This window comes from Microsporum canis, genomic scaffold, assembly GCF_000151145.1.
Source record: "Microsporum canis CBS 113480 supercont1.1 genomic scaffold, whole genome shotgun sequence".
NCBI lineage: Eukaryota > Fungi > Ascomycota > Eurotiomycetes > Onygenales > Arthrodermataceae > Microsporum > Microsporum canis.
Genome location: NW_003299169.1, coordinates 3264231 through 3286527, shown reverse-complemented (window position 1 = coordinate 3286527; position 22297 = coordinate 3264231). Strand labels below are relative to the sequence as shown.

The window sequence follows — 22297 nt, the reverse complement described above, 5'->3', positions numbered from 1 at the left end:
ATTTTTTTTCCCCGTCCCCCTTCCCCACTTTTCTACTGTCTATTATTTACATTTCCTTACCTAGTATATTATGTTTAACGGATCTTATTTTTTTCCCCCTTTTTTACCTCCCATGGCTTAACCCCTTTTCTACTCAAGTTGCTCCTGAGCGAGGGTCAAAGTTAGTCATAATGATGCTCAAAATGCCACATTGGTAATAGTAATACTTAACGAACAGGTTTGTCAAACAACCTTCGGTACACTGATAGCATAACCATGCGAAGAGAGCAGCATATTGACGGTTTGTTACAAGAAGAGTCTTGTAGTCGTTGATATGGTACTTGGCCAGACCATATCTATCAATAATCTCACGTCAAGACATCTTATCCGTCCACAGCAGTAAAACATTGATCCGGTGTTTAGGTTTTTGCCGTATAAATATCAATATAAACAATTCACTGCCTAAAACGGGAGCTTTTTCACCTAGACGTCCATCCCTATTTTTATGCGAATAGAACCGAGTCGTGGGATTCTTCTATTATGTCTATATTTATAACCGTAAGGGTTATAGGCACTATCAGTACTAACTATCCTCCCATCAAGCTGTTGATGTGATTATGAGGAGGGAACAGCAACCGAACATAGAGGTGTTTTATCAACATCACCCAGTAATGTTTAGCCAAGTGATCCAGATTTTGAACCTGTTCCGGACGGTGTATCCCAAACAAAAGGAGTAAGAAACTAAAATAAAGAGAACGCCTACCCAGAAGCTGAAGGCCGTGTTAATGTAAGAGTAAGACAGTATCGTAAGAACGTTAAAACCGGGCAGGTGGAGGAAGGTGAGGATTTGGGTTAGAGCCAGTGTGTATTTCGAAGATATGGTATGGAAAGGAAGGGAGTTGTCGAGAAATAAGGTTGTAACAATATCGCCACACAGTGGTTCATAGGTGTATGAAGCCTGAGCAGGGAAGAAAGATGTATCCACAGAGCAGATGAAGAACTCGATCTAGTATTTAACAGATGGGTATCGTAATCGTTTCATTAAAGATTGCTCGAAAGCCGTCTACTTGGACGGTGTAGTGTGGGGTGGAAAGTAAAGCGGTGATGGACGGATGGATGGACGGGTTGAAGGTCGAAAATAAAAAGTGTGGTTTAGAGGACTGGTACTGAATAGAATTACCATGGCCCGACTTTGAGCGGTAGGCCAGCACCGTATGTGCCCGACATGAGCTGTTGGCGTATCGACGAGACGTCTCCCTGAGAGCTGTTGCACGGGTTGCCCACGTTTGCCACCTATCCACCCAAGGCTCTGGTTGAGCTCGTTTTAGAGCATCTTGAAGCTTCCCTCCAGCAGTCTCATTTGTGCTTTGCCAGTTTTTGGTCCCAGCCTCCGTACTGAAGTTGGATACCACCTCCACCGCTTCGCTGCTCTCTATGACAGACTCCATGCTTTGCTCATCTCTTCGTACGCGGCGTATTCTTCGATATTATGCTGCGGTGTCGTCCACCGTGGGAGTCGGTGTATGATATCCGTAGCACCGTCTAGGTAGCTCAGAGACGTCGACGGCTGTGATTCATTTGGAGGGAGGAAATGTGGTGTAAAATCATTTAGGGCTTCGAGGAGGTTGGTAAGATGCTGACGGACTCGGTTATATGCATAGTCGGAGGATGGGTTCCCGCCCAGCGGGAACGAGGACTGTAGGGTGGACTGGTAGTTGCTAAGGACCTCAAGGGCCGCACTGACGCTGGGTCGGGGGGCAGTGTGCATGACTTCTGAGGCTATCTCGGGATGACGATCACAGAGCGATCTCAACACAGACCTCAGGGCATCCGTATCGAGTGTTTCCATTAACCGAGGGAGTGACAGTGGCCGGCCGGAAACGTTTGGTCTCGGTCGTTTGAGATGACGGGGAGCTAACGGCCGTGGATGGAGGGCAGGAGAGCCGGAAGGCGACGCAGACATGCGAGTGTCGCCACTGGGGGGACAGTCATCCTCAGCCTTTCTCTTTCGGTTCACCGATGTGTTCGTCGATGACACTACAGGTAACAGTCAGTCAGCCATGTCGGGGTTCCTGCTATTAGCCAAAGAGGTCCAGGAGGGCTCGGAGTTAGTCCTACTGGAATATGACGGAGAGCGGCAAGACGTCTCGTAGAAGTGAGGAGGAACAGGCGGTGTGGCTATCAGGCTGTTCATGGTCACCGAGGGCTGCTCGGCAAGAAGTATTAGAAGGTGTGTTGCTGCTGGATGAGTATCTGCTGTCTGGTCCCTTTCTTCTGTACGCGGGCTCCTGCTGGTGGGTTGGTGAAGATGGGAGAAGAGAAGGACCAAAGAAAGGAGAAGGGAAAAAAAGAGGGAGAAAGCCAAAAGGCGGCCTTGGGTTGAGTTGGCAGAAAAAAAAAAAGAAAAGGCCCAAGCTTAGCTTCTGAGCGTGACCATACCTTACACAGCTACATGGAAGCCAACACTCACATAGCATTACATAGTATATCAGTCGTCCTAGAGTTGTGATGCTAAGCCTTGGAAGCGAACCCCGATAGATATTGATTTGCCAGAGAGTAACGGTGGGCATGGTAGCTATGGTGACGGATGTTTGTTTATCCCTAGACTTGGAGTCCTTTGTATACCATACTATGCCTAGATTATGCGGCGAAGCTGTTCTCGGGCTGGACACTACTATAGAGACTCTCATGATAGTAATACAGGCCTGACTCCAGCCATCACTGCAGTTACACGAGTGCGGTCGGTTCATAGATCATGTAGTAGCCGAGACTTATAGTAAAATGGCTATCCTTCCTGGTTCGAATATTATACCTACTCTATAGGTACTAAGTTATCTCTGACTAGTGACGAGATTTTGTTTACCATGCGATAGAATGACTGTCTACTCATGAGAACCGACACTGGGGTAACATCACTATCCACTACGGGTGCTTGCGACAATTGACTGAAAAAAGGCTGATTGATATCCTGGGTAATGGGAATATTGCAAAGCTCTCTACATGCCCCGTTCATAATGGATGTTGGCGCAATATTTGGAGACCAAAGTTCCCGACATTGGGTTCGACCTGCATATAGGAGCCGTTTGAGATGCGAATGGATAATTCCTTCGTGCAACTTCCAAACCCACAGCTAACTCACGATCAAAACCAGAGCCAAAATTGGATTCTTTTTGGTAGACCAACCAGGAAGCGCCAAACAAACGTACTCTTCGCAGCATGTAGATACCTTCGCCAAAGTGGCTGAAAGCGAAGTGCTAACTCGGGGCCCAATATTCCCTTTCGTACCAGTGCTTCGCAAGTCTTCGTCTCCTTTGTGCGGTCAATGGTCGTATATTCTGCGATTAATGCAATATCTTTTGTTTTGCGCTTAAAATCATATGCTACTAGAGCCATAGTAGGATAGACATTATACCAGCAACCAAATATAAGACTATCGAAGATCTCATGGCGGTTTAGCTCTGGGAACCTCATTTCCTCGAATCGGCGTTCTAATTCCGGCCAATCCAGGTTTATATCTTCGTAGGGTTTATGGCCATATACCATATAATAGAGGAGAGACCCAACGGCAAACTGCTCAGTCCTAGCAGAGCAGAGACCGTAGGTACCCTCTAACGGCCCGGCGGCCAACTGTACGGCCCATGGAGCACGGGTATATTCTAGCAACTGCCCAATAGTGGTGGCACGACCGAAATCAGATAGTTTTAGATTAAGTCTCTCATCCAGGAGGCAATTCGATGTATTCAGATCATTATGGCAGAAGCCCATCCTCTCCACATATTCAAGCGCAGATGTGAGTTGTTGTATCCATCGAGCGATGAGAGTAGGGTCCTCATAATCTTTCACACGGATAAGACGCCCGAAGAAATGGTCATTTTCTCTCTCCTGATATTCATGGAAGCGATAGATGATTGCCTTGTTTGCGCAGAATGATAGGAAAAGATGCTCTGGAAATATAAGAAAACATTCCACGATATGCGGGCATCTGTCCTGGCGCTCGTTAAGGCATTTGTAAAAGGCGATATCCTTTTGCAAAGGATGCCCCATCACCTTCTCCTCTTCATGGTCTCGGTCGGGGCGGACGGTTTTCACCACAATGGTTGGACTGACGTGGTAGACGTACGCGTATCCGCCAACGCCAACACAGTGATGTTTGTTCAGAGTATCATAGGAGTGGAAGCCCATGACAAATATCACGGCGCCTATAATCGTGGTTTCATAGGCGTGTAGAGGTCGGGCGAGCTGTGCTGCGGCAGACAGTTGATTGTTCGGTGCTGGTAAGAGATTGGGATTTTTGTTTAATCCCTAAGGGCTAAGGGGAGAAGGAAGAAGATTGTCCGGTATTTTGTTTTGGCACCGTCTGTGGCCTGCTTGGAGAGACGAGGTGTCTAGCAGGGCCCCTCGCCATATTCTCATACTAGAATGGGGGATCCGAATATTCATTTGACTATTAGAAGGATAATATTTTTGTGATTCATATTCATGTATAACTATATCCTTACTATGCGTGCATGCCGATGTACCCTTAGGCCCAGCCTATTCTCTGAGCCAGGGCGTCAGCGAACTGCGGTTCCGATAGGTAGAGATAGATGCATTACCTATGGTACAATCTGCCGCCATCATCCGGCATAACTGCTAAATATCAGTGCTTTTGAACATTGGTCGTCCCATGGTTATGAGGAATTATGACATCACCATTGGGCAACGGCCCTTTTTCAGCTCCATCCATCAGTGCCAATAGTGATAGCTGCGCCTTTATCAAGCCTCTATTATATTCTTTTCAGGCCTTGCCTGTCAAATCACGTTCGCTCTAGTTAATAATATGTAGTTTGTTAAAAACGCTCTCAGCTATTTTTTATAGCTGCTAACTCGTAGTTTTCTAGTTTGTTCTATATCAAGCTGCCAGCCCTGCTAGAGAGTTCATGAGGAGCAAGCCAAGTTAAGTTAATTATATCATCGACTTGGCCATCGCGCCAAGCCCAAACTATATAAACGTGCTCTTCGCACTTTCCCTCCCTCATTCTCATCATCACTTTAATTATATATAATATACTCCTTATTCCAAAACTTTTTCCACATACTCTTATTCCACAATGGAGAAACTATTTGACGTTTTTATGATGACCTTCGTGGCTCTGTTTCTTACGGTGCCATTCGTGTCTATATTTATAATATTGGTCTGGCCGGAATTGGAAAAAGCATTGGATGCAGCAGTTGTAAGGTGGATTGTGAAGATAAGAAAAGTGAAAGGCATATTCGATGCTAAAGAATCACGCCGGCAACAAGAGGAACGGATTCGCTTGATGAGGAATATAGACCATGACATACGGGTACTCAAACAAAGGGATATTTTCCTCAGGGCAATGGTTCTGGAGTTCGCTGCTGAGGGCAAAGTCGAAGAGATTGAGGGACTCGATTTTATCGGTCCTAAGAACTGGCGGAAGAAGTTAGCAGACTCGAAAGAGAGACTTCGGACACATGAAGGATACTGTGAATCCTTATTTTACACAGCACCGGAATGGCCGAAAGTGAGAGGGTATATGAAATCGCTGGATCGGTTGAATAAAAAGTGGGGGAAAGAAAAGGCGCGGTTGTATCTGAGAGATGCCGGAATAGATATGTGTAAGGGCGGAGGTTGCTGTTCAAGAAGTTGCGGATGCTGCTGGAGGCCCCGGAGTATGTCTCCATCAGGGGAGCTGTATTATTCCCACTGCACTGTGTTCTGTCTTTGCTGTATTCGGGAGAGAGGGTTGGCAAGTCTCAAGCAATATGCCTTTCGTATCCCCGAATGGATATATAATAAGACACCGACTGAGGTAGCCGAGGCACAGCTCAGACTCAGCTAGGGGCGAGCTGTTCTTCATGTCGGCAGTGTAATTGTCTCCTGGCGCAGAGCGCCGATTATCATTAGTGTTGGAGGTCCCATTATCATTCGGGTCAGGAGTAGCAGGCGGTTGCACGTGATTAGTTATATGTTACCTTTTTTGGCAGCTCTTTGCTTAGATCGCGAGCGTGTCACAACAACACCACCACCATCAAAACAACACAACTACCATCAACAGCAATAAACAATAACAATAACACCAAGATGGACTCCGCTGCCGCCGTTAGCAACAGCTGCGGCACAGTCCTCCTGGCTCTTGTTGAGCACCGGGGAGGTGTTCGGCATGGTACTTATTCTTGTGGCCTGGGGCAGTTTTATCTGGGGCCCTTGAGCCGAAAGGATGCAGCAGTTATTGTAGGTATCATATCCTATAAAGATAAATAATATCGTACTAACAGGTGATAGGATCAGCCGCCACCTGCCGACCCCTTCTCCTAGCAAGCTCCCGCGGGTGGCGCCCGCGGGCACGATGCGGCACCAGCAGACCCCCCGGCGGCCAGGAACGAAAACCAGAATCAGATAGGTATGTTATAGAGACACATTTTGCCCTTAGATCTAAGGGGATAATAGGGCTGACAAGCGGTAGACCAGAGATTGTATTTTGTCGTTTTGTGATTTCCCTTCTTCCCTTCTTGGTTTTCTTGATGAGTAAGTCATATATCCCATTTTTACCCTTAGAGCTAATGGAATATGAGGGCTGACCAGTGGTAGAGGAAGTTCTGTTGTCTGTCGTTTGTTTTGTTTTTCAATATATAATATTTTATCCTTTTTATTTTATTATAGCAATGATATTGTGTTTTCTTCCCTCTTTACTTCTCCTCTGTCGATCGTAAAGTTATTCCTTAACTATACGGGGCCATATGCCAAGCTACGCATATAGTATTGGTCTTCGTGGGTAGGCTTAGGCATTGGTCTGAGCCTTTACCTTAGCTCCAGGTCCTGGGTATCACTGTGTCCTACCTATTACGGGGGTTTAGAGAGGTAGCGTAGGGTATACGTGAAGAATACAATAGAACATAAGACTATGTTCTATCTAAGAGGTAAGTTATTCCCTTGTGTCCTAGAGCACTTCCTACGTGATGGTATATCTTGCGGTAGAAGCCGACGCGTGAACACCCGGTAAAGGTTACTGTAAGCACGTATCACGTTCCAGGCGAGTCTCCCATCATGAGGACTAGTGTATGCCGGGCAAAATGACAAGTTGAACCCTTCTTGAGAAGCTGAAGAGTTGGCCTTCGATCGATGAGGTGGAAATTTTGACGTTTGATGCCGTTGTCTTTCCAGGTCGTTGCCTGCCAAGAAAGTGCATATCGGGATAACCATAATCCTAAGCCAAGAATATATCATCAATTACATAAGCCTTTCTAGCTTCAGCGAGACGCGCCAAGCCGACCCAGCTCAGAGTTTATCTCCACTTCAAAGGTCTACATACATAATTGTATGTCACTCAGGGACGGGTAGGTCCATCTAATTTTCTCCAATAGGTGGAATATACACCCAACGCCACACATGTAACATCTTTGTACAACCGAAGGAACACAGTCACAGAAAATGTAAGAAACCAATAACAAATATGGTAACAAGAGAATCATAAATAAAGAGACTGTGCGGCAACAATGTCTCGTTTAATCAGTGTAAGAGATGTTTCAAATTTCGTTTCCAAGTCACTACTTCCCATCACCTTCGCGGCCTGAGCCATCTGCCGCATACATTCTTCAAGGCGTCGGAAAGCCCTGATCAGACTTCCCTCGTAAACTTCGGTCATTTTGCTTCATGGAGATATTAGTCATCTAGCATTAAAACGTTGTGTGAAGGGTAGCCGTGGGAAAAAGCTTACCAGATCTCTGCAAAGGATTTTCCCTTTGCCCACTCGAACATGACTTCCATAAGCTCCCACCGGAAGCTTTTGACATACTCTTCTTCATTCATTGGGAGTTTAGATTCCTGCGAAACCTTGGCAATGATTCTGGCTTGAGCCTGGATATCTCTAAGCGGTTTGGCAAGCTCCTCGTTGGTAATGGCTGGAGTGTCCTTGGCATTTTCCTCAAAAACGAAAACGCTCAATGCGGCTGCACATTGCTCCGGGGTGAGAGTGTTAAAGAAGCCGTTAAATAGCAGTTCGCTAAGCATAAGTTCATCACCACTGCTAATCTCACAGGCAACTCGGGCTTTAAGTTGCACAACCTCATCTTCGTTGATGAATTGGAAACGGCGAAGTACTCGTTTCCGGCATTTCAGTTCGTCCATTTGTATTATTGACATAGCCTCGGTGATTTTCTTCTTTGTATCCTTGATCTTCTTGTTGAGTTCCACTTTTGCAGCATATTGATCGTATAGCTCTGGAAGTCGAGGGGAGCTATGTAGGGGGTTGGATATTAGACGAGACTCCAGAACCTCGATTTTCTACTTTTATATTAGATCAAAGTATTAATGTGGAGGGAGAACATTACATACCCTTAATAACCTCTTGAATGAATCATCCGTGATATTCATATTTTCAATGGGATCAAGGAGAGCCATCCCATCCGGAAATCGTGTCTGTATCTGCGCAATCTGTTTTTTGACATCTTTTCGGCTGTCTTCGGGCTTTAGGTTACCGGGTATTTTGATTTTCACCATGGAAATTGCATGTATACAGTTGAGAAGAACAGGGACAACCTCCATTTTTGAGCTTTCGCCCTTTTTGGCTGCTTTGACACCAGGTGGCAAGGGCTGAACACCTTTTGTTTTTAGAAAAGAGTCCTCTGATACTGGCAGTAGAACATCCACTATATAGCTCTCATGGGGTGGGTACTCTTCACGGGGCGCATTCTTCGGTGGTCTTCGCATTTGGCAATTGACCACTACCGACCATCCGAAATCGTGGTCTTGATATTTAATGTGAACCAGGCGTCCAGGCTTGAGGAATGAAACGCAATAACTGGGATGAGTTATCACGGCTCTCATATCTGATGTGTACGTGTCTATCTTTTGCCGAAGATCATAGTATTCTCGGATTGTGCCTTCGTCTGCGATTACCATAGCACCTCTGGAATTTTCAAGCTCGGCAAGTTCTAGTATAGTTAGCAAAGAGTGGCCATAGCAGGTCCGAAACATTTCCGAAAAACATTGCTCTTACCCTTTTCTAGGCCAGAAACACTGGCCGTGTTCTGGAACTGATAGAAACATCGTTCAAGCATAAACTCGGGTGATATTCCCTCCACTCTAAGAAGATTGAGGATCATATTATAACCTAAATGGAAAGCCGAGTTAAGCTTGTCTTGCTCTCCACGCACTATCTCCTTGGCAACAGCAGGATCCATCTCTTCATCAATCATCATGATCACAAGGCCACGGTCGTCAAGACCACGACGACCTGCACGCCCTGACATCTGGACAAATTCTGAAGATGTAATCCACCTTGAGCTGACGCCATCAAACTTGCGGACGTTTGTAAAGACGACGGTCTTAGCAGGCATGTTAAGACCAATAGAAAATGTTTCAGTGGCAAAAAGAACTTTGATAAGCCCTTCTTGGAAGAGAATTTCAATGGTCTCCTTGAGGATTGGTAACAACCCTGAGTGATGAACACCAATTCCGCGTCGAAGGAGGGGCAGTATATTTTGAATCTGAACGAGATCACGGTCTTCTTCTGACAGAATCTCTATGGCGCTGTTAAAGACCTTGGTAACCATCTCCTTCTCAGAGTTGTCATTGAAAGCTAATTTGCTCATCTGCAGAGCAAAGGCTTCACATTCTCGTTTGCTGAAGCTGAACACGATAACTGGGTGATAATTTTTAATCATGATCATCTTGACAATCTTGTAAATGTCCGAAAGTCCGTTCTTATCTCCTCCTTTATTTGTCTTTTTGTCTTTCCCTTTCCCTTTCCTTTTCGCCATGGCATCCGCGGGGTCGGCTCCCTGCCTTTCTGCAATGGAGCTCATGGCCTTTTGGAAGTTCTCCTCGCGGAAAACGCCCTTCTCATCAACAACAAGGTGTATGCCTTCGGCGCCTGCGGGGAAAAGATAATGTTGAAGAGGGGTCGGACGGAAATCAGTGTATACAACGTGGCATGGTTGGTTGTGCATTTTGGTAATCCATTCTGCGAACTGCATCGCATTTGGAATTGTTGCCGAAAGGAATACATATCTAACTTTATCCGGCAGTAGGATAATTGTTTCCTCCCACACAACTCCTCGGGCTTTATGGAAGGTTAGTACTCTTGTAGGTGGAGTCCAGATCAATAACTAGAGCTTACTTTTATCACGCATATAATGGATCTCATCAAAGACTACCCAAGCAACCTCACGCATGATCTCTGAGCCCCGGTATAACATGGATCGCAAAATCTAAAATTATGTATCAGTGCCAGAACTCAGCTTATTACTTCCAAGTCAATCTTACCTCTGTAGTCATGACAAGACAGGTAGCGGTTGGATTGATTGTTACGTCACCAGTCATCAGTCCAACATCACCAAACTCTGCCGCAAATTCTCTGTATTTCTGGTTGCTCAATGCCTTTATAGGACTTGTGTAGATAACCCTTTGGTTGTTCCTCAGGCATTGCGCAATGGCATATTCCGCAACCACAGTCTTTCCCGCACTAGTATGCGCGGAGACGAGGACACTTTCTTCTCGCTCAATGGATGCAATTGAGACTTGCTGGAAAGGATCGAGGGTGAATGACCATACTCGCGCCGGTTTCTCTGGCGGTTTATGTTGTGAGATCGGAACGTATTCATATCCTGCGGGCAGAGCAACTTGATGTCGTACTTGATGGGATAACACGACAGCTTTCCCATCCTGCGGACCCTGAAATCCAGCGGACGCGGCAACTTCACGAGACTGTTCTGTTTCAAAGGTATCTGCAACAACGGGTTCCGGTTCCTGGTCAACTCGCAGGCGTTTTATATCCGGCTGGTCCTCCTGCGCTTCAGCATCCTGCGCATCACTCTTGTCACCCACAGCATCGAGAGCCTCTGGCGACTCGGCTCCATTGGTTGTATCTGCGTCTACCTTGGCATCTCCATTCGCTCGTCTCTTCTTATTCCTAGCTTTTCGGGGTTTGGGAGGCTGGTTGGCAGCAGTGCTCGAGGTCGGTTTGTCCTCGAACACGTCGAATAAGTCATCCATCGTGTCAGATGCCCACGGTGTCTTTGCCGATAAGGTCTGTACAGCTCTCTCTGCCCCCTCTTCCTCACTTGCGGCAACACAGCTTCTCTTTTTTATACTGGAATAATTTTGGGAATATTTAGAAAGCTTAAAATACTTTTCGGGAAATATTTCTCCGTTTATCCGGCTTACTCATCATACTCTCACGTGATGAAATGTTGCTTTTCTTGGAAAATCGTTCGATTGTTTGAAGCTCGCCAAAAGATCATTCGAAAACCTCCCAAAAGACGTCTTGAACACGACTCCAACACCGCTAACAGTCAAGGTACGCTGTCAATTCCTGCTACAAAAGACAGATATTTAGCTGATGTCGTGCAGATGTTCGCCCGATCCGCCTTCCGCGCCAACACGGCCGCCTCCATCATCGGACGTCGAGGCTTCCACTCAACTCGCTCGCAGCTTGGCTCTGGCTTCCACTACCCGGAGGGCCCTCGCTCCAACATCCCATTCAACCCATTGACCAAGTTTTTCTTCGTTAGATACTGGGCCTTCATGGGTTAGCCTCCCTGATTGTGTCTTCCACATGACCTTTTTGGAATGAGAACTTGACTAACGGCTTGACCAGCTACCGGGTTCGCTCTTCCATTCGCCATTGCTGGTAGGTGTCTTCACAAATCTTTTGATACATACTTTCAGGCTGCTAACCAATGGTGTTTTCAATTAGTCTGGCAAACGAAGAAGTCTCGTTAATCGCATCCCTCCCTACTTGTCCTTTCACTCCGAATCCCAGGATCTCTCGATACCCACCGAAGAATGGGAGGCTCGGAACAACTAGTCAGCTTGTACAAAGATTAAATCTAAATCAAACATTGTATTACTTCCAAATTTATTTTATTTCCTACATTCATACGCATAACATACCTCGTTGCGTGTAGTTGACTTCTCGGGCTACGCCGTTTTTGTAGACTTTGATGCCTTTGGAGATGAAATCATTGGTTGAATTTCCTTTTGACATAAAAAGTAAAAATTTCCCTGCGACCACAAACCAAACAACACCAGCTATAGAAATGTCAAATAACCAAGTCTAAAGGCCCTCCAGCATGATTACGTGCGTGATACCGATTGCTGAATGGTAAATATTTGCTTCCAAACACGATGCGCAACCTCAGGAATATACGGTTCTCGGAAATCCCACTTCTAGGTGGGCTGCCGTTGGCCGCCACTGCGTGGGATGTCACAACAGATTCGTTGATATGCGCATTTGGCCCTGCGGAGGATAATGCAGTGATCGAGCTGAAAAGAAAGTCGCAGCATGAAGATGTCTCCCCTGGGTCGCTGCCGGGGGACATGGCTCTCATTGCCTCCTGGGATGCGCCTTGCCCAAACCCAGACATGAAATGTGATCGCATATTGTCCTTACAGTACTTCCCGGACACCCTGATAATATGTTTAGTTCTGGAGGGTGGAGATATCATCATCGTACGCGAAGAGCCCCAGCCGGGGGAGGACAAGATTGAAATTGTTGGCAGTGTTGATGCCGGTATCTCTGGAGCTGCTTGGTCTCCCGATGAGGAGCTACTGGCTATCTCTACAAAGGCGAATACACTACTTTATATGACTAGAGACTTTGAAGGAACCGCAGATATTGCCCTCAGCCAGGAGGACCTCAAAATCTCACAACATGTATCCGTGGGCTGGGGAAAAAAAGAGACTCAGTTCCAAGGGAAGAGAGCAAAGGCACTTCGTGACCCAACGATGCCAGAAAAAGTTGATGAGGGAAAATTAAGCGAATTTGATGATGGGAAGACTACCCTCAGCTGGAGAGGCGACGGTGCATATCTTGCTCTTAATAGCATTGAGACCGGGGTCCGTCGAGTTATCCGCGTGTTTTCCCGAGAAGGTACACTGGATAGTGTGAGCGAACCTGTGGACGGTCTTGAGGGTGCTCTGAGCTGGCGTCCATCTGGAAATCTTATTGCTGGGATCCAGCGCCTTGATAATAGAATCGATGTCGTTTTTTTCGAAAGAAACGGTTTACGACATGGACAGTTTACCCTCAGATTAACGGAAGAGGAGCGGCTAGGCTGGGCATCAAATATCAACCTCACCTGGAATGTCGATTCCACTGTGCTCGCGGTCCAGTTCAAAGATAGGATCCAGCTCTGGACTACAGGAAACTATCACTATTATCTCAAACAAGAAATCCCATTATCAATCGACGGGGCATCATCGCTCTGTACATTCCGTTGGCACCATGAGAAAGCTATGCGCTTTACCACAAGCTCGCCAAGTAAGTACATACTCTCCTGAGTACTACAATCTTCGATGAAAACCCGAGCAGTACTGGTATTCTAACAACAGCTATAGGCTCACTGGTTGATACTGATTGGATCTTTGAGATGGCAGCTGGCTCAACTATCGCTCCTAATGACTTCGGTTCTGTTGCCGTAATCGATGGACGTATGTTACATATCCTAATTGCTCATTGAAAACAGGGTTATTAACTCGTGAGCCTAGGAACCTTGAAGCTTTCTCCCCTGAAAGTTGCGACAGTGCCTCCTCCAATGGCACTTTGTGAACTTTCCCATGATTCCAATGTTATAGACGTGGCATTCAGCAAGACAAGTACAAAAATGGCAATTCTAAGTGCTGCTTCATTTGCAATATACTCGTGGAACCTTCAATCCACCTCTCCTCTTGAGGCAACACTTTGCTCATCACATGCTATACCTCAATCCAGGCGCCCAAGGCATATTGCTTTCCTTGGGGAAAATGATATTTATGTCGTAACGCAAGATGAATTTGGCGGGGAGGTTATCGAATGGACAGATCTACAGACAAATGATACAAAAGTTGTCTTCCTTCCTGAAGAGACAGTCCACATATCCTCAATATTCGAAGATTCCGAGCAAGAGAAGCTTTGGATTGCCCAGATTTCCCAGAATAAAAAAGCTAGAAGTTATAGCTTTATTCGAAACAGAGCGGAAGGCTCTTCCGCTGTATCGTGGCATGATAGTCCTGCAACTGACACCAGCTGGGCTCGCGCCATCCAGCTACCAAGTGGGGATGTGAGTAATAAAGTCTGGAGTATTCCGATATTTATACTAATGCTGTATTAGGATATCCTGTTCACGCTCTCTCGCTCCGGAGTTCTATATGCCAATAAGCGCTTACTAGTCAAGGGTGTTACCTCATTCTTACTGACTTCTGCCCACCTTATTTACACCACTGCACAACATTTGCTCAAATTTGTTCACATTGCTAACGTTGATGGTAGATAAAACACTTGCCCCATTATATGTATGAGAAGTGGCTAACCTTTTTTGCAGACCTTGAGACGCCAGGGGACACTCCAGAAGAAGACGAGAGATGCCGAAGTGTCGAACGTGGAGCAAGATTGGTCACTGCTATGCCCTCAAAGCTTTGTCTAACCCTACAGATGCCACGAGGGAATATAGAGACAATATACCCTCGAGCCTTCGTCTTGGCAGGTATTCGTGGCTATATCGAAAACAAGAAATACAAATCTGCATATCTAGTGTGTAGGTCACAGATGGTTGACATGAACATTCTTTACGACTACATGCCTGAGCAGTTTTTGGAAAATATACCTTTGTTTCTTGATCAGGTGAAAAAGGTCGAATTCATTGACGAGTTCCTATCTCGGCTGAAGTAAGCCAAACCCACATCTACCACAGTACATGACTTTTTCTCCTAACCCTATCCAACTATAGGAACGAAGATGTGACAAAAACATTATATAAAGATACCCTTAAGCTCTCTCAGCCAACAGAAGCCACTAGCGGAAACATTCCGGGTCTAAATAATGCACCGATTACCTCCTTCGGTGCGGCCAGGACCGAGAGTAAAGTGAACAAGATTTGTGATGCTTTTATAACTGTCCTTTCCAGTAGAATTGACACCAACTTACAAAACCTTGTGACCTCACACGTTTGCAAGTCTCCGCCAGATCTCGATGCTGGTCTTAGCCTTGTTGCAAAATTACGTGGTATGTTAACCTTATTCCATCCGCATTTGCAAGTTCTAATGGTGTTGGAGCAGAACAGAGCGCAGAGCAAGCAGAGGAAGCCGTAGAGCATATGTGTTTCCTTACTGATGCCCATCAGCTGTTCAACTACGCACTCGGCCTATACGACCTAGAACTCACGCTGATGGTTGCTCAGCAGGCACAAAGGGTTAGAGAATACATAGCCTGGAATAACTGAAAAGCCGCAATACTGACACTATGATAGGATCCAAGGGAATACCTTCCCTTCCTCCAAAAGCTTCAGGGTGTCTCCGAGCTTCAGCGTAAGTATGAGATTGACAATCACCTTGGCCGTTTTGCCAAGGCATTAAAGAGTCTCCATGCATTGGGCTCTTATGACGACCTTAAACTGTACACGATCAAGCATAGCCTTTATAAAGATGCGCTGGAATTGTATAAGTATCAGCCAGATCTTCTGCATGATATGACTAAATTACATGCGGATTACTTGTATGACCAGTCAAATCATAAAGAAGCTGCTATTGGTGAGACATACCTTTTCCTCTCTATAGTTGGAATTTTGGTTCATACCCTAACTTGATATACCTACAGCTTACGAATCTCTTGGAATGTTCAAACCTGCTTATGAATCATACAAGCTGGCACACATGTGGCAAGAATGCCTTTTCTGTGCAGCCTTAGTTCCATTATCAGAAACCGATATGAAGGAATTAGCGACGTCCCTCGCCGCCACTCTCACAGACGAAAGCAAAGACTATGTCTCCGCTGCACGTATTCAATCAGACTATCTTCATGACATCCCTAATGCAGCACGTCTGCTCTGTAAAGGAGCACAATTTGGCGATGCCTGCAGGCTACTTGTCCTGCACGGCCATCAAAACCAAGTCACCGAGATCGTTGATAATGGCCTTGCAGAAGCAATGGGAACCATGACGGAACTTTTAGCCGATTGCAGAAGCCAATTGCAAGCCCAAGTTCCACGGATCCAGGAGCTACGTGCTAAACGTGCTGCTGATCCTCTCGGGTTTTATGGCGGTGATCCGACCGGTGCCAGTGCCGGGGATGTAGATATCCCTGACAACATTTCTCTCGCCCCGACTGATGCGAGTACTATGGCTGGCAGAAGTTTGTTTACCAGATATACTGGGGGAAGCAGTACATCGCGAGCCAGTAGCCGAATGAGGAAGAGAGAGGAGCGCAGGCGGGCCAAAGGGAAAAAGGGCACGGTTTATGAAGAGGAGTACCTTGTCAACAGCGTAAGGCGGTTGATTGAGAAGGTGAATAGCTCGATTGAAGAAGTGGAGGCACTTGTTCAGGCAATGCTAAGGAGAAGAATGCGTGAACGAGCTGCGGTGGTGGAGAGGAACCTTGATGAGGTTTTGAGTATGTGTAGGGATTGCTTGGGTGAAGTCTTTGAGACTCCTATGGAAACCAACTTGGATTCACAAGCTAAGGAAGACAGCGAACCTTCTGCCGGGGTGATTTCAAGTGGGGAGCGTGTCTACCTGGAGAGTATGGAAGCCCTCAGTGGCAAGGGGAGAGAACCACCTATTGTAAAAGCATTTAAGAAGCTGTCCCTGCTCGGTGGTTAAATGTTCCAGGTGGGCGAAGTGCAATGTATATACGGTTTCTCTTTGTACGTTATACCGCATATCAAGGAAAAGTAAAATGTTTTGGTATATACCTTCCTCAATTACTATATATGTTTAATTTTTTGGTTAAAATATTACCAACGGGAATCATGATAGTGAGACTGCAGCACACTATGCAGCAGTAACCAAAATTTCTCCGGACTCGCTAACAAGGTGTTCTTTCTTGCTAATTGGGCCACCGCCAACACCAGTCAAGAACACTCTTCCTACGCCCTTTGCCAGCAGCTCCGCAGCCCGAGAGTCTACAGACTGTTGGAGCGAGCTTGTGTTTTTAAAGTTTGATGATTCCCATCCTTCAGTCGCGGAGGTGAGAATGGACTTGAAGGTTCCCAATACACAGTCAGTGTCCTTTTCGAGGTAATATATAACCGCATTAGGACCAGCATCAAATGTGTAGGCACAAACGGAACGTCCAGCTGCACGGTTTATGTCATGGACGGCCCTGATTGCAGCACGGGAGGTGTCGTTCAAGTAAAATGTTGGTGGCCAGGTATCCAAGTTCGTAGCATGGAAACCGTTGCTGTCTCTCATCGTGATTTCGGCAAAGCTCTCGAAGTTGCGCTCCTGAATGGACTTCTCAATTGCTGTCATACGTTCCGGCACGATAGATTGAGCACGGCTTGGGAACAAAGTCGACGTAGCGACGGTCAGCTGCATCCCTTCTGTACTTGGTACCTCTTTTTGTGCACCACTGACAACCAGGATAAGGGCTCTCATTTCAGGCCAATGGCTCTCGGGAGCAACTTGCTCTGCAATACTGTCACTTCCATCTTCCTTCTCACCTGCTCTCCAAGCAACGTATCCGCCCATCAACGATCGACAGGCAGAGCCAGACCCCTTACGGGCTATTTTACTCAATTCACTGGCTGATTGAGGTAACTGGTATAGGTCTGCAACAGCCCGTACGAGAGCGGCAAATCCTGCAGCAGAGCTGGCCAGCCCTGCTGCCGTGGGGAAGTTATTTTCAGACACAATGCGGAGGGGGTAGGCGGAGAGCTTGGGGAGGGACTGATTCGAGGATTCCATTTGTCGTCTGAGAGATCGTAGATCTGCAAGACAAGCAAGAGTTCGTGGTGAGCCTTGGATGCTATGTGGCTTGTTGTTGAGAGTGAGCGTGTCGCCGTCCGCGCTAGGATATCTCGCGGAGCATGATGCAGTGGTGTATGCGCGAAGAGAGCTCTGGGACAAGGTCACTGAGAGGGAGGAGTTTGTAGGTAGATTGAGAGTAGCATCTCTTTTTCCCCAGTATCTATATAGCAAGTAGAAAATAGTCAGAGGAATAAGTTCCTTGGGCAGTCTCAATCCAACAACACCCCCTTTTTAGCTTACTTTATGACTGCAATATTTACCGGCGCTGTAGAGCTCGCACGGTAGACTGTCTGCTCGGCCATCTTCGATCTTCCAACTGTCCAGAGATTGTATACTGCGAGTGGAAAAGAAAACTTGGGGAAGAAGCTGAAGTGGTGAAGTTGTATGGGTTTTTGATGCTTTTTGTTTTGGCGGGGTTGAAGGAAGAAGCTCGGAGGGATTATAAAATCCAACGAATCGGTCACTTGCACGCCGACTTTCTATAATATTATTTATTGATTTAATAACATGTCTGTAGAGACCACAGGGTGATTTTAGATGGAGATATAATTAACCCAGAGAAGAAGATATTTGATCTAGATAGTACAATGGGAATTACTTTACGGTTCTACGAGGCACACATGGACGGCATCTCCATATAATCACATATTTCATAATAACGCACATTAAGGAAGAATCAACAATTTTTTTTTCTGAAAGTGCTGATACTGTTGTGAGGTTTTGCTTCAACTGCTCTTGCGCCTATGGCACTCGTCGCCCTGATATGGCCTATGCAAATTCAGACTGGATTCTCGGGAGGCTCAATGTATAACCCGCCGGTCGAGATATTGGAGCCAGACACCGTGGGATATTTCTCTCGCGGACGTCAGGGCTCGATTCTGGCGGAATATGGTGAAGACCCATTAGGATAGTACTTTCGGTAGAAGATAATATTGAGTGCTTCCTATCGTTTTACAGGTGTTGAGGAAAACCTGATAAATGCAAACCAAGCGTTCCCCTTATTAGTATCGTAGGCGGCGGAATATTAAGTATTGACTGGTCCATGGAGATCACATCTCTTGCTCTTCCGACATCTGCTCTCTCTCGGCGATGCACTGCTCCCATGATTCTATAGGAACAATGTCTTGTCTGCTGGTATAGGTGGCAGTAGTATATTGAAATATATCCATGATAACTGCATCCCCCGTTCCCGCAAGATTCTAAACCACTAGACAACCGGCTCTCCGTAGGGTGATCATATCACCGCGGCGATGAAGCCGATGACCGGAGTAACGAAGGCCATCAGCCTTGCAGCAATTATTCAACCACTCTCTCCAGGCGTCACTTTTGCAGTGGAAGAACCCTGGGCAGTCATCAGTGTGTCTGACATTTAAACATACACAGGCAACTAGGTACCCAGCTTCCTTTCCTTTGACACTGATGGGTGCACTATTTGAATGGAGATTTAAGTAAGATTAGGTGGGTATTTAGGTAGTCCTAAAAGCTCCTTAGAGTTGCTCGAGCAGTATCGATATATCTCCTCTACATAAGAGATTAGAGAAGGGCGGGATCATTAGATAGGTTTCCTGGATCACCTGAAGGGACGTTCTCTTCGTGAGTCAACTATTCTGGCGGCTATTTAACGATTCCAATTAATATAATTGCAGAAGGTGTTGGTTAACGTTAGGGGTATCGAGGACTCTTGGAGAGCGGGTGCTTAAGTACGCTATATTGATGAAAAAATGAGTGACCGGTCTTATTAACTGGTTCTGACTTCACTCTCTAGACAGTGACTCCTAGTGTACTCTAAGTTCTAGCAATATGTTAACCTCGTTGGCATCACCACTCTAAACCTCTCACAGATCGTAGCCTAAGAGCTCTGTATTGAATAAGGGCTTTCTTTGGCTTATGAAGACCACTACTATGTTACGTTGCCGCTTGACATGGTAGTACATGGTATCATCTCACATTCATACATTAGAATAACAGCCAAAGGGTGGCTTTTGACTTGAGCGTAGTAGAACATAGAAAGAGAATATCAAATAGGAACAAGTCGATTTTTGCATGGTTGGAATTAGCTGTGTCACATGATCCAAGGTTCTCTTTAACTTAGCTAGCTACAACCGATGAAGATATTGATTGATATTTCGTCGTTAAATTTAGGGCAAAGTGGTTTGACGTCTCCTGATATCAAGCGTTTGCAGCCATACCCTACAGATAAAGCTTCCTGGAGATTAATATTGATCATGGGCGCCGGGGCCAGTACGCTGGCTTCACCTCCAGATAACAAACCGGCCGCTGACGGCTGTCCCGTTGACCATAAGACTCGTGAAATCTGGCTGGCTCAGAATAAGGGTGCTTCACCACACGGTCTACCTTCCGAATTCCCTAAAGAACGCCCCTCTAAACTTCAAAGGCCTCTCTCTACCGATCGCGAAGTTAGCAGCATCCCACGCGCAATACACTCCGGCAAGCTAGCATCATCGGGACAATCACCATTTCCCACATCTCCCTACGCGCAGCAATCTTCAGTGAAAGTTGCATCACACGGAATCCCATCTAATGCCGAATCAGAAACAGGTGCTGACGGCAAAACTGGAAATTGGATATATCCGTCTGAACGCCAATTCTTCGATGCTTTGATGCGCAAAAACAACACTCCTTCTTCTACAAAGAATGCTGCCGAGCTAGCTACTTCTGTAGCCTCGATAATACCAATACACAACGCTGTGAATGAACGAGCTTGGTCTGAGATATTAGATTGGGAATCAAAGGGGCCCATGTCAGACCCGGGAAGTTCAAAGTGTGGAGGACCAAAATTATATTCATTCCGCGGGTTAGGAGCTGAGAGTCAATACTTGAGCCCTCGTGCAAGGTGGAATGGGCTGTTGGGCTATCAGCTTCCCTTTGACAGACATGATTGGGTCGTCGAGCGATGCGATGGTGCAAGATTAGAATATGTGATCGATTTCTATCAAGGCAAATCGGATCGGAAAGGTGATGGTGGGAAGCTGAACTTCTTTCTTGATGTTCGGCCGAAACTAAATTCTTGGGAAGGTGTGAGAATGAGAGCTAGCCGGTTTATTGGCCTGTAAAAGCTCCTGAACTTGCATAATAGGTAATAGGACAGAAGGCATCGTGTGTAAGATATATGTAGTATATGTACAAATAAACTTAGATGATTGAACTCCCGTCACGACTCTATCAGAAGTGGCTAGGGTATTAGTATGGCTGCTGAACTCTAGGTCGAGAAATCATCTGAAACAGCCAATATAGTAGGTATCAAGGAACGCAGTAGAAAAACACGCATACGCCGTAATCCCCTCAAGAAACAAGAGAAATATAAAAGATAGTACAAAGCTGAAGAATACTCACTGCCTTGGTATTGGCCAATCATCCGAGTACAACTGCTAACACAATGATAACCAAGATGATTGCCATGATGACTAGGAGGCAGCACATTTTGTTGCGAGCATTCTTCTGGTGTCTGCTCGCAGTTCGAAGTTCCCGCTCTGCCCCTCGCGTATCATCTCTTGTGTTATGAACATTCTCGCTGATTATATCGATTTGGCCGCCTTGCTCCCGGACAATATGACCAACGTCTCGGAACAGCTCGTTAAGCTCCCCGACACTTTGTTCAATATTTCGAATTTCGGTTTCGCGTTCAATAATGAGAGCCTCTTGGAAGTCAACATCATCCTGCGAGGCGAGACGAGGCTGCTCCTGAAGTTGCTGTAGACCCTGGGTTTCCTCGCCTTCAGGGCCAGTGTGAGCAGTAGCCTCCTCTATGGCTGTTCGTGCAGCTGCAGTCGATGCGCGTTGTTTTTCAAGTGCCCGTCGCTGGACAGCTTGAAATTCGTCGAGGGTAGATTTGAATTTAGATGAGAGGTTATCTTGGGTCCATTTTTGGGCAGGCTAACAGCTCCACATCAGTAAGGGCGCAACATTCAATTATCCAGTGTACTATAGACCACTCACAGTGACATCCTCCCAGTTTTGGATCTTCTTGACTCCTTCGCCAGCCTCCCGGAACCCCTCTCTTGTCTCTTCTAATAAGTTGTGCACTCTCTCTCGCGCACGGTCTGTATCACGCTTCGTTCCAAGAAGAGAAATTTGGCTCGATAGCCGGGTGATATTAGATGTCAAAGTGAATAGTTTATTGGAAAGAAATTCCGTCAAGCGTTGAAACTCTGGATCATCATGATATTGGGAGTCTGCTTGGCGCCTGCCCGACGGCTGGGCTTCCAGTGACGACAACCTGTCAAATGACATCCCAACAGAGGTAGTAAACCAGGGTACGAGTTCAAAAACAGAATGAGTAATAGAGAATGAGATCTAGAAGTGTATCCGATAGTAGGAGTGAGTGATGTAGGCTTGTTGATTGATGATGATGGAGCTGGAACGGAAAGCGTCATTCGCCCGGGATTACTAAGTCAGGTGATGAGCATTTAACTTATATTGTAAATGGAAGGTTTTCCGCCGCTTGACCTTCCTTTCTTGGGAGAGACTCCACTTCTTAGTCTCACTAACAAGCGCTCCTTGCCGCCAAACGCGATAACTTACCAACAAACTTGATGTCAAAGTCTGCGATTCGGCCAAAAAGGCGAGCCTGCG

The 22297-nt window shown here is 46.2% G+C and overlaps 9 protein-coding genes across 9 annotated transcripts; 4 read left to right on the top strand and 5 right to left on the bottom strand.

Annotated features, from left to right (window-relative positions):
- Positions 1–992: 992 nt before the first annotated feature.
- On the bottom strand, positions 993–2197 carry MCYG_01204 (nuclear envelope protein Cut8; the record flags this gene model as incomplete). The annotated part of the gene is made up of 3 exons (XM_002851054.1): positions 993–1374; positions 1449–2016; positions 2098–2197. 3 exons carry the CDS (start codon positions 2171–2173, stop codon positions 993–995), a joined length of 1026 nt encoding a protein of 341 aa, XP_002851100.1.
- A 594-nt stretch (positions 2198–2791) lies between these two features.
- MCYG_01203 (protein kinase domain-containing protein) lies at positions 2792–4161 on the bottom strand (the record flags this gene model as incomplete). Its single annotated transcript, XM_002851053.1, has 2 exons — positions 2792–3109; positions 3265–4161. 2 exons carry the CDS (start codon positions 4159–4161, stop codon positions 2792–2794), a joined length of 1215 nt encoding a protein of 404 aa, XP_002851099.1.
- Positions 4162–5069: 908 nt separating this feature from the next.
- On the top strand, positions 5070–5853 carry MCYG_01202 (uncharacterized protein; the record flags this gene model as incomplete). The annotated part of the gene is made up of 3 exons (XM_002851052.1): positions 5070–5504; positions 5593–5652; positions 5797–5853. The coding sequence occupies 3 exons, from the start codon at positions 5070–5072 to the stop codon at positions 5851–5853; spliced, it is 552 nt and encodes a 183-aa protein (XP_002851098.1).
- Positions 5854–7448: 1595 nt separating this feature from the next.
- Positions 7449–11028, bottom strand: MCYG_01201 (ATP-dependent RNA helicase DOB1; the record flags this gene model as incomplete). The annotated part of the gene is made up of 6 exons (XM_002851051.1): positions 7449–7629; positions 7698–8263; positions 8315–8913; positions 8979–10043; positions 10101–10191; positions 10247–11028. The coding sequence occupies 6 exons, from the start codon at positions 10973–10975 to the stop codon at positions 7449–7451; spliced, it is 3231 nt and encodes a 1076-aa protein (XP_002851097.1).
- A 304-nt stretch (positions 11029–11332) lies between these two features.
- Positions 11333–11954, top strand: MCYG_01200 (cytochrome c oxidase subunit 8p; the record flags this gene model as incomplete). The annotated part of the gene is made up of 3 exons (XM_002851050.1): positions 11333–11510; positions 11580–11612; positions 11890–11954. 3 exons carry the CDS (start codon positions 11333–11335, stop codon positions 11952–11954), a joined length of 276 nt encoding a protein of 91 aa, XP_002851096.1.
- A 70-nt stretch (positions 11955–12024) lies between these two features.
- MCYG_01199 (elongator complex protein 1) lies at positions 12025–16555 on the top strand (the record flags this gene model as incomplete). The annotated part of the gene is made up of 10 exons (XM_002851049.1): positions 12025–13244; positions 13322–13414; positions 13472–13759; positions 13826–14022; positions 14074–14227; positions 14284–14626; positions 14689–14963; positions 15017–15150; positions 15208–15487; positions 15555–16555. 10 exons carry the CDS (start codon positions 12110–12112, stop codon positions 16553–16555), a joined length of 3900 nt encoding a protein of 1299 aa, XP_002851095.1.
- Positions 16556–16726: 171 nt separating this feature from the next.
- On the bottom strand, positions 16727–18006 carry MCYG_01198 (diphosphomevalonate decarboxylase; the record flags this gene model as incomplete). The annotated part of the gene is made up of 2 exons (XM_002851048.1): positions 16727–17864; positions 17945–18006. The coding sequence occupies 2 exons, from the start codon at positions 18004–18006 to the stop codon at positions 16727–16729; spliced, it is 1200 nt and encodes a 399-aa protein (XP_002851094.1).
- Positions 18007–19929: 1923 nt separating this feature from the next.
- MCYG_01197 (cytochrome c1 heme lyase) lies at positions 19930–20778 on the top strand (the record flags this gene model as incomplete). The annotated part of the gene is made up of 1 exon (XM_002851047.1): positions 19930–20778. The coding sequence occupies one exon, from the start codon at positions 19930–19932 to the stop codon at positions 20776–20778; it is 849 nt and encodes a 282-aa protein (XP_002851093.1).
- A 298-nt stretch (positions 20779–21076) lies between these two features.
- MCYG_01196 (syntaxin) lies at positions 21077–21955 on the bottom strand (the record flags this gene model as incomplete). Its single annotated transcript, XM_002851046.1, has 2 exons — positions 21077–21598; positions 21662–21955. 2 exons carry the CDS (start codon positions 21953–21955, stop codon positions 21077–21079), a joined length of 816 nt encoding a protein of 271 aa, XP_002851092.1.
- Positions 21956–22297: the final 342 nt, after the last annotated feature.